General features: G+C 38.3%; 1 protein-coding gene across 1 annotated transcript; it reads right to left on the reverse strand.

Moving 5' to 3' along the window:
• Nucleotides 1–2,763: 2,763 nt before the first annotated feature.
• patl2 (PAT1 homolog 2) lies at nucleotides 2,764–11,199 on the reverse strand. Its single transcript, XM_077503151.1, has 19 exons — nucleotides 11,106–11,199; nucleotides 10,320–10,482; nucleotides 9,863–10,119; nucleotides 9,564–9,623; nucleotides 9,437–9,490; nucleotides 9,209–9,367; nucleotides 8,321–8,386; nucleotides 8,089–8,237; nucleotides 7,003–7,077; nucleotides 6,785–6,908; nucleotides 6,580–6,697; nucleotides 6,400–6,506; nucleotides 6,252–6,305; nucleotides 6,035–6,174; nucleotides 4,931–5,087; nucleotides 4,660–4,800; nucleotides 4,247–4,344; nucleotides 4,012–4,152; nucleotides 2,764–3,802 (listed from the first exon to the last, which is right to left on the reverse strand). The coding sequence occupies exons 1-19, from the start codon at nucleotides 11,127–11,129 to the stop codon at nucleotides 3,769–3,771; spliced, it is 2,121 nt and encodes a 706-aa protein (XP_077359277.1). The 5' UTR covers nucleotides 11,130–11,199; the 3' UTR covers nucleotides 2,764–3,768.
• Nucleotides 11,200–11,300: the final 101 nt, after the last annotated feature.

Consider the following 11,300-nt stretch of genomic DNA (forward strand, 5'->3'; position numbering starts at 1 on the left):
GATGTTAAAGCACTCATGGAAATGAAATCAGTGGATTGCTTTGCCGTATTGATGACAAACCTTTGGCTGGAATCGGCATTCGCGCGGCGCCTCCACCATCGTGTGCTCTCTTCCCTACAACAAAAGGCATTATTAGGTATGAACATAAATGAAGTAAATATGGTATAAAACGTCCAATTTGAGATGCAACTGCATGTGTGAATAAAATTCTTGATTGTGGCCAGCGAGGACTTGTAACACTTTCGGGAAGTCAATGCAGAGACTGTGCATTAAAAGGCAGCAAAAGACATTCACGTGGACTCGCAGTGGGATGTTAAATTTAGACGCCTGCCGCCACCGAAGCTCCACTGCCTTTGATTGCGCACGGCTGCGCAACAAAACGGAATATATGGCTGAAGGGCAACCAGGGTTGCTAAGATTTCCGCTTGGCACGACGGTTTGAAATTTGACAGGCAAACCCTAGCGTTTTGAGGAGAAAAGAAGAAGAAAAAAAGGACATTTATCTAAACTCTGATCAAGTTACACCATTCGTGGTACGAGGCCGGAAACAAGCATGCTGGCAGAGAACCATGACACATAGTAGGAGTTGAATATAAATAAAGAAAATCAAATCACAATCAGGTTAAAAGCAATTATCACAGCAAAATGTGATATACGGACAGGCCGAATTATTAGTGATTAAACTAATCCATCCAATACAAGATTGTGATCGACTGTCAAAGACTAGAGTCAACTAATTCAATTTTTGCCATTTAGAAGGAAAGTTTTACAGCTGCTGCCCAATGGCATGCCACCAAGCCAAATCATGAATAGTTGATCAAAAGTAAAAACATTTCATTTTAACAGATGAAGTGGTATCCAAACTTAATTAAAAAAATAAATACGACAGCTACAAAAATGGCCGACTGAGTATTTGTGTCAGGTAAATTCAATGTTATTGCACTTTCAAATACTGTAAAAATGCTGTAAATAAAAAAAAATACAGGGGGTTAATAACAAAAAATTAAATAAATAAAAAAATCACATTTAACTTTAGACATTTAACGGTACCTTGAGGGTAGAAAAAAATAAATATAAAAATATATACTGATTTATAGCACATTTCATACACGTAACTTCACATACTGGAATTAAAAGTACATTTGAAAGCAGTTGCAGAGTTAGATATTTAAAAGCAAAACGAAAAAAAAAAAAAAAAAAAAAAAGCTTACTAAAATTGCTAAATGGCGCACACGTACAGCGCGAGAACAAGATTTCAAAAACATGATTTTAAAAATTCGTTCAAAGACCTCAAGCTTAATCACAGGTATTGGTAAATGGTTTTTCATCTTTATTCTTTCATATTTTTCACTGTGATAAGCCAATTGGGGGATTATACACAAGGACAGAGAAAAAAATGCTTTGGGAGGGTTTTATTTAGGGATTTTTATGGTATGCTAAATTTTGTCAAAAGTCTGTAGTGTGCTTGACTGAAATTGTGAAAACTGTCAGAGCACGATAGTGGGCTAACTTTTTTTTTTTTTTCTCCATTCTGCAGAATGATTTGAAATTTTATCCATCAATGTGAAATATAAATAAATTTACACTAACATGATTTTTTTTTTTTATTCGTCATTGTATAAAATATACTATTTACTTGCAGAAAAGAAATGTAAAGTGAGAACTGCATGTTTGACACTGAACTTGCAATCAATGCACTAACCATTGATAAGGTTTATGCCACTTGTTTATACATTCCTAAATTTACATTTTCATCAACTGGGCCTTCGTTTTATTTTCTTTCATATAAAGTATGTTTTGTGGACTCACCCCCAGTACGCGCACTCTGCACCAGCCACAGGATCAGCGCACTCTGAAAAAACAAGCGTCCACCCATGCTGGACCTGGAATGAATGAAGATGAGGAGCCCGGTGTGAGGGTCTCAATACATTTTGGCTGCAAGTGCCCCTCCTTCAGCGCCCCTGCCCCCCATCACCCCCTGAATCCACAAAGTTGTTGTAAGCACATACGAAGCAAAGTGTACAATTAGGCACTTAAAGCACATTTAGAATCAAGTTAGAAAAGCAAAAAGTGTGTGTTTGACCTCTGTGTGGCATCTCAATACTAGTAAGTAGATACCAATACCTTGAAATAAAGCCGGTAACAGCCCAATATCATGCCTACCTAAAAATGCCACATTATATTAAGTAATAAAAATAAGAATTTGTTTAAAAAAAAAAAAAAAAAATCCACTTTTTTTGATTGCAAATGTTACTAGCTCATAGAATTTAAAAAATACTGACAGGACATTAATAAAGTTGAACTAAAATCTCTAGTTTTAAATGTGTACATTTCAATGCAACAGAGCAGATTTTTATTTTTTGTAAATGCAAAGTCACATTTTTTTTTTAATTTAAAATTACACTATCATGAGCAAAATTACAACAAAAAAAAATTACACATTCAATGAACCATACGCAGCCCTTTATATGACAGTCATGACCTCAGACGAGGGTGCAGATGCAATTGCATGGAAACCACTTGCACGATCTTTGAGTTTCCGTGCTGTCACTCATATGTCCATCATTCGAGCCAGGTGCCCCACTTGCAGATTTTTTATTTTTTTTAATATGAAAGAGCAACTTAGAAGAAGAGATCCCACCTTTAAGTTAGATTCCTCACTCAAGGCCTAAATCCTCATCATATGAGGTCAAGGAGAGGCCAACGTCTCACCTCCCTGCTCCGCCCAGGCCGCTCACATTCTTTGCTTCTGCACAAACTCAGTCAACACTTAATTACAAAAATCGCACAGCGTCAAAAAGACTTCGTCTTTGGCATGCTAACCAGTCAGTCAAAAATCAACGTACATTTATTTTATGTGTTTTTTTTTTTTTTATCAGTTCTCAAAGGATGGGGGGGAGAGGAAGAAAAAAAAAAAAAAATCAGCCTCAAAAGATCAAAAACAATCCCAAGAAACAGAAAAAGACAAGAATTGGACCCATCGTTTCAGAGTTTCCCCAACTTATCCGCATGTTTAATTACTTTTCATTAGGAAAAGTACAGTACTTTGTTTTCTACTACTATACCACATTTGCCTGATAAAAAGTCCAGAGTTGTGTCACGTTCTCTTTCGAGGAATGTCGCACATTAACGTCACCGCCAAAGAACGCCAACTTGTTTGCTATTTATAAAAAAAAAAAAAAAAAAAAAAAAAGAAGTAAACAAATTGTCAAACAAGCAGTGAATCTGGGCCGTAGATTTTCAGTTTTTTTTTTTGTTTTTAAATATTTTAAAAATTTGCATTTTTTAAAGATTTTTTTTATTTATATTGCAAGTGCTCTACAAGGGTGAGATTTAAATCATTGTTTCCAAATGGGAAAAAAAATAAAATAAACATCTAATACATATATACACAAGTCAGACTTTTTACAAAAACAAACTGCATGGCTATAATGTACATGGGCCATGTTATAAACTTAGTGACTACTATAAACACAGGTTTGACTGTACAATCAAATATTACACAATCCCTATAACTTCAAATTTCTGAGCCAACACAATTTGATCGGAAACATACAAATATGGACAAAAGGACAAAAACAGCAGACTTTTAGCATAACCGTAATCGAACCTGCTTGAGAAAATGGGCGGGGAAAATTATAAAAAAAAAAAAAAAAAAAACTATTTGAACGTGCACAAAATGAGTGAGGTAGAACAAATAAGAAAAATCAAAAATATGTACAAGACTGAAGCTTTTGCTCGCTATAAGGCGGTCACATTCAGTCACCCTCAGGACGGAAGCGCCAGGCCTCCCGTCGCGGACCTAAAAAACATTTTGGGGTTTAACTTGGACAGATTTTTTTTGGTGACTCAACATTACATGCACACATTTGATGGTGGTGGGCATAATAAGACCCACCACACACCGAGCGACGCTGATGAATGCGTCTCAAGTGGATAATCACTGACAACAACAAAAAAATGAAAAGAAAAGAAAAACTCAAAATACGTTCGCTGTGAAAGAGGACTTACTCCATGTTGCTTTTCAACTGGTGCACCGTGCGCTTGTCCAGGTAGCGGCAGAAGAGCGTCAGCAGGTTGGAAGGAAGGAGGAGCGGCTCCACCAGCGAACACTGGGAAAGCTGCCCCGCCACCTGGAATATTGTGTCCGTCCTGGAGAAGAGAGAGAGAGAGAGGGGAAAAAAAAAAAAAAAAAAAAACAACACTTGAAGTGAACTTTTGGGACGCAACAAGCTAAAAGTGCTACCATGTCTCAAAGTCCCCGATGCTGGGTTCCAGAGGAACGCCAGAGGACAACAACTTCTCCCCGTGGGACAGCAGAGCATAAAGAAGCGAGAGACCAAACTGAAAGAAAGGGAAAAAAAATGTTCAATTGAACACCCAATTGTAATTAAGGTTGCAAAATTCCTTCACAAACAACTAGAGGGAGCCAGAGACCCCCATATTAATAAACACAAACATTGCTGAAAATTGAGAGAATGTCTGGTAATGAATCAAAAAGGAGTCTCTGTTTTTAATTAAATACACATTTATCCATCAATTTATGCTATATCTATTATTCACTGAAAAACACCTCTTTACCGCCATGTTGTGGAAATGACAATTCAAAAATTATAATAACCACATAAGTCCAATTTCTCAACAGTCAGCGTCAAAGACCTTGTTCTGGCACACCAGCGAGAGACACTCATTGGTGGACAGCGTCTCCGACGAGGTCAGAACTCTGAGGATGGCGATCAGCTGACTGAAGGTCAGGCCTCCGATCACATTTCGAAGAGGAAGGTAGAGCACCGGGAGGCTCTGAATACACACACACACACACACAAACAAACAACAACAAAAAAAACAAACAAACAAACAAACAAACAAACAAACAAAAAAAGTCACCACCAACTCAAAAATGGTAGAAAATCCTGCAAACTGGTCTTACCTCTTCCGTGTCTCTGCTCATCAGCGTTGGGAGGTTGGAGGTGACGATTCTCAGGATGTTTATGGCGCAATCATGCATCAAGAACGGCAAGAGGCGGGCGAGGAGAGTTTTGCCTTTTGAGATCACCAGGAAAGGAAGAAACTCGCCTTCTGAATTTCTTAGTCATGAAAACAAAAATATTGATGTGAATAATTGAGAAAGTAAATATTAAAAAGTCTAAACACGCCACTGTTTTCATCCATCTCAGGAGGCGGCCATTTTGCCACTTTCTGTCAATTGAAAATGACATCACAATGCACAGTCAGGGGGTTCAGGTGACGACCAATCACGGCTCACCTGGTTTCTGGAGTTGGGTCATGTGATGTTAGCAAGCTGAGCCCTTAGGCTGCGATGTCATTTTCAGTTGATACAAAATGGCCGCCTCCTGAATGAGCTCGATATATGCTTTCTAGAGCTGCCCTGGATTTTTATTTATTTTTTTATTACTCTCCTTTGTCATTTACAATTTGTTATACAATTGGTCATTAATGAGATGTATATTTTATAAAAAAAAAAAAAAAAAAAAAAGTGGATTAAGCTCTTTTGCTCCCCAAAACGTATAAATACGTTCCATTTTAAATGTTTTAAGTGTCCCAAAGACCGTATTTATACATTTTAAGGTGTTTTTTTTTATGCTAGAGCATACAGGAAGCTTTGATGCAGACTCAACTACAAAGAACGGTTGAAGAAATGCTAGTTATTCCTTAAATGGCCAGCAGGTGGCAGCAGAGAACCTCAATTACTCAAAACTTAGCTATATTCAAATGCTAATTGATGAAAAATGGAAATAGATAGAAATACTCCCCCCCCCCATCAGTGATGGTACAAAAAGAAACACTCATTGAAAAAGCAGTTTATGTCTTGAGTAGTTTTATCGTGGATTTATGACCCGAGCAATATAGCGATAATCGCAGTATCGTCATATAATCATTATTGTGAGCCTTTTATCGCGTATCGTATCGTCAGGTACCCAGAGGTTCCCACCTCTAGTGTTGAAGCACTGCAAATCGTTTGCAAGTACACTGTACGTGCAGTCCTTTCCAACTGGATCTATCATTTACTCACAGGGCATCATGATGCTGCATCCTGCAGTAGATCTGCTCTACTTTCCTTTGGTTCTTCGTCGACTTCCTCTCGTCAGGCTCGGACAAGACTGCGGTTTTCACCCGATCCGACTCTTCCACCTCTAACAGAACTATGAACAGCTGCAGGCGAGAAGAGGAGGTCAAAGTGATGACAGATGAGAAGGAGAAACAAGAAGTAAAGTCCATCTCCATCGCACCCTTTCAATTTCACTCAGAAGCTCCAATCGTTGCCGCCTGGTGTCTTTTTCCTCCTGTAGTCGTCGGTAACAAGAGAATGTCAACATTTTATTAAAAAAAAAAAAAAAAAAAGTGAAACATTTGGTTGCGAAAGTTGAGAAAAATCACCTCGTGTGGACACTGAGCTTGAACCACGTGAACAACCCCGATGGCGCGGCGAGGAGAGTAACAAGTGGACACCGCCACTTGGCCCAGGGAGCCTTCGATGTGCACCACTGCAATGGCAAAAAACACCAACTAGAACATCTGGACTTTATTTGGTTTTAAAAGACCACGAGGAATAATAACCTGGTGTGTAAGCGTCCGTTTTTGTGATGTAAGGCGTCGTGAGTTTGGGGGGTTCCCGCTTGCTTCTGATGCCCAGCTCCTCCTCCGCCATCTTTGCTTCTACTCGCCTGTAGTACTCCTAAAAACACACATACAACACCACACAGAAGCAAAATTGTAACAAGTAACGATAGCAAACATTGCTAAAAATTTGGCGTTGACATACCTGATAGTAGTAATCCTCAAGGTAGGGATTCTCACTTTGCAGCTGGATCATTTGAAGACGGATTATCCATTCCTTCTCCTTGGCCGTCATCAGATTACAGTAAGGATCCCAACCATCTACTTTTCTACAAAAAAAAAAAAAAAGGTGCACAATTCCACACAATAAAAATAGAGCCACCATTTTGTGCCAGATTTAACCGGGGGTGGGGGGATAACTACCTCTGGAATGGACGCTGTTTTTGGTTAAGTACGCGTTTATGTTGTGGGTGGAGCTGGGTGACAGGGCCGGGGTATCTGCAAAATATACACCATATTTAAATGACAAAAATAAAATAAATAAAAATGACAAAAATAAAATAAAAATTACAAATACCTAAAAAAATAAAAATAAATAAAATTAACAACAACAACAGGCTCACTCTAGTGGTGTGTAAAAGAATCGCCCAAGTAAGTTTATTTAAAGGGATCGTGACTCATTGAACAATTTTAATATTTTGTCCAGAATGAATTTGATAACTTCATTATTTTTCGTGTGCAATTAATACCTTAAAATACTAAGTTTTCCACTTTCTGTCGACGACGACATTACCTGTGCAAAGGAAGTAAAAAATAATTAAATTGGGTAGTAGGTAAAGTAGGTTACGCCCAATCATGGCCCACCTGTTTTCTGGGTTTGTTCGGTAAACTGAGCCATGATTGGTCGTTACCTACTTCCTGAGCACAGGTGATGTCGTCATCATCATCAGTTGACAGCAAGTAGAAAAATGACTTTATAGGTACTAATTGTACATGAAAAATGAAGTTAGCACATTAATTATAGTCAAAATATGAACTTTTTACTGCTGAAAATGGCTCAATGAGTCAAGTATCCCTTTAAGAGTGGTTTTTTTTTTTTTTTTTTTTTTTTAAATGGTGCTTAGTGTAAAACAATTTCACAATTTTACTTCATAAAACCAAGTTATTACAGTACAGTGTTCCCTCGCTATAACGTGGTTCACTTTTCGCGGTCTCGCAGATTTTTTTTTACAGTAATGCAGCCATTTTATAACATTTCTGAAGGTTTGAACGTTGAGAATATTTAAATGAGAAATTTGAGAAAATGTAAATGCCTCGATGAGAAAAATGTATAAACTGTGTGGTGAGGGCGTTTTACAGCCTTAAAACATTTATACATAAAGCTAACTACTTTGCGGATATTTTTTGGAACCTAACTGCAGCGGAAAACGAGAGAACACCGTACACGTTTTCGACCAAAATGATTCCGTAATTTTACCAGGTTTAATCCAAATTTGTTCATTCACAAACCTAAGATGTTGCACCGGATAAGATGATGGGCTGTAGAAGGGGGACGGCCTCGGCGAGTTGGGGCCAAAACGAAGCTGCATCATTTTGGGAGTGAGTGGCCGCGGGGTGGAGGGGCACGACAGGTTTGTGGGATAACCAAATCCCCCTGTCTGAAAAAAAAAAAAAAAAAAAATCAGAATCATGTGTTGGGACAAACAATTGGCAATTCCGAAAAATGGAGCCACGTGTATACCTGATTGAAGTGCTGCCTCTGGGTTAGTGGCTGACGGGAGAAAGGAAGACCTGGCAACATGGGAACCTTAAGCAAAAATAAATAAATATAAATAAATAAATATAAAAAAAAAAAAAAAAAAAAGCTCTCATGGCCGTTTAAACTATTATGAAAATTTAATACAAATAATATGTATTATCTTGCTTAGCTCAATCAAACTTTAGGGCTGCTCGATTATGGGGGGGCGGAAAATAAAATTTAAAAAATTCACTATTTTGGCAACCTGAATCACAATTTTTTTTTGGTACAAAACAAGAAAATGTATGTTTAAGCATTTAAAATTATTAAGACAAAAAAAATAAAAATAGAAACACTAATTATGCAAGTTACTTTTGGACCAAACAGAATTTATAATAACCTTTATTTAATCATTTATTCATTCATTCATGTTGCAAAAACTTGAAGTGGGAGTGCAGCATGTGCACTGCGCCGTAGGACGATCATTTATTTTTTGGTATAAAAAAAAGAAAATGTTTAAAGATAAAAAACAAAAAAATAAGACAAAGAAAATTCCTTTTGGATGATTATTTTTACAAATTAAAAAAAAAAAAAAAAAAAAAAAAAAAAAAAAAAGTGCAACTGTATAAATTTAAACTAAAATATTACTACTTTTTTTTTTATAACAATTATGCTATTTTGTAATTGTAGAGTGTAAATTTAAATTTAACATTTTAATCGAAATTCTGCACAGCTCTAACAAATGTCGTGAAATCTCTTACTTCATGAAATCAGTGACAACTGATTCAAGTTTTTAAATATGATTTCCAAAAGTGTCAAGCCATTGATTTAAGTGCATAAAAAAATAAATTAAAAAAATAAAATGAATAAAAAAATATATATATTCTCCACCTGCAAGGGGCCTCTGGGGCCAAACTGCCGCCTCGAGTAGGGCCCCCACGGCTCCCCTCCTCTCCTGTCCCCGAAGGAGGACGTGTGATCCAGGAAGTTGGAGTTGAGGTGCTGACCTCGGCCTCCGTGGCCCTCAATCACGCACACTATGGCGCTGTCCTAAGACACAAAAACGGATAGGATGAAGCTTGTGAAGTCTTGGGACGCCGAGACTTCGGTTATCGTCACCTGAAGTATCGAACTGGAGACTCTTCGGGTCTTCCTGTATGATGGTTCTGTCAACTGCAGGAACAAAATAAAAGATTATGACAAAAGTATGTAACAGAAAATAAAGAAAAAAAAAAAATGCACTTACGTCTTCAAAGGTGTGATGGAACATGACATTTCCACAGTCCACGATGGCGCTATCCAGACTCTGGAGTTTAAAAACACACAAAAAACAAACTCAACTTTATAAAGCGCTTTAAAAACTGGCATTGCTGTATACAAAGTGCTGTACATGAAACATAAATCTGTTGTGCAGTAAAAAATAAGGTAACAAAAAAATAAAAAAATAAAAAACACAAAAAGAACCCCCCCCCCCCCCCCCCCAAAAAAAGAAAAAAACAGTAGGTCAGCTGACAAAAAGTCAAAAAGCCAAATCAAAATCATCACCTTGAGGGTCGGCTGGCCCTCCACGATCCTCATCACAGCGGGGTCTTCGAAGATATAACCCCGTGCCAGCCCCCTCCTCTGGCCCCGCCCTCTGTTACGTTGCACGTAATAGGGCAGGCGTATGGGAGGAGAGGGCGAGCGGTGAGACGACGGCGGTTTGGGGTCAGGGGACGGCGGCGTGGGAGGCCTAGGCGGCAGGTCGCCAAACTGGAGGAGGGTGCTGTTGGGCCCGTTTGGGGTCAAATGCACGTCTACATCTGACATGGGAGAGAGGGGGGGGGGGGGGGGGGGGGGGAAATCACAATCAAAAGAACAAAGTATTCCATATTTAATTCAAGAGGGTTGAAAAAAATAAATAAAATTATTATTATTATTATTATTATTATTATTATTATTATTATTAATAATAATAATAATAGCGCTGCAAAAAAATAAAATAAAAAAAGCCTCAACGCACCCATGCCGAAAGTCTCCTCGTTGTGAATGTTGATCTCCTCGTCCTCCTCCGCCATGACCTGCAGGAGCCCGCAGTCCATGCTGGTCTCGGCCTCATCGTCACTCCAATCAGTTCCATTTTCAGGCCACTGAAGCTGCTGGGACTCTTCCACTTCTTCAGCCAACTAGGTGATACAATACTGGTTTGCTCAGTTGCATCTTATTGATGACATTTATTTGCAAGGCATTTTAGCATATTACGTTTGCTTCTTGACAGTAGCTGAGCTGGGCCATCAGAAGAACCAGCCTACTTTTAAACCACTGAATTTATGCAAAGAATAAATACAGTATGTCAAAAATAAAAAATACGTTTACCTACCAACAAAAATTAAGCATAGTTGGGGTTTTTGTTCCCCAACCTTCAAATTGTACATTGGAGCTAATCTCAAGGTAACCTTTTCTTTAACCAGTCAAATTCATCTTTACCGGTAGCCATGACGTCAGCCCATTTCACTCCTCTGCTTGGTTGAGCCAATACTACAGCTAAGCTAACTGTCCTTACTCAAACAACATGTAGCATTCCGCACACATTTAGCAAACAGCATCTGAGTATGATTTTATTTCCTTTTTGGTCTTGTTATTAGATAAACTTTGATTTCTAAACTGCGCCAGACTTGTAAATTCACGGCGTGACACCACGGTATTGAACACTAGCAAACATGACGAATCAAGTCCAAACTGTCAAATGAGCGAACGTGTTCGTTAGCTTAAACCGGCTTAAAAACTGCCTTAAATGTCCTTCACTTACTTTCGTTCGCTCTGAATCACTCATGGTGTATTTTTAGAGGTATTTTTCTTTAACGCTGACGGGTCAAGACAAGTTAAATGTACTCGTATGTGCTCTATAAGTGCAGTATTAATGTTTAATTGAACTCACCTGGGCGCGAGAGCACGCGCTGACGTCATCACGCACATTTGTAGCGAGACGCATGTGTACGTCATC

Source organism: Festucalex cinctus, chromosome 17 (genome assembly GCF_051991245.1).
Source record: "Festucalex cinctus isolate MCC-2025b chromosome 17, RoL_Fcin_1.0, whole genome shotgun sequence".
In the NCBI taxonomy this organism is placed as follows: Eukaryota; Metazoa; Chordata; class Actinopteri; order Syngnathiformes; family Syngnathidae; genus Festucalex; species Festucalex cinctus.

Excerpts from the sequence above, each read along its gene's own strand:
- patl2 (XM_077503151.1), bottom strand. The coding sequence starts at position 11,129 with ATGAGTGATTCAGAGCGAACGAAA. Across the intron at positions 4,153-4,246 it reads ATCGGGGACTTTGAGACATG|GACGGACACAATATTCCAGG; the intron begins GTAGCACTTTTA and ends TCTCTTCTCCAG. Across the intron at positions 3,803-4,011 it reads CAGTTGAAAAGCAACATGGA|GTCCGCGACGGGAGGCCTGG; the intron begins GTAAGTCCTCTT and ends AATGTTTTTTAG.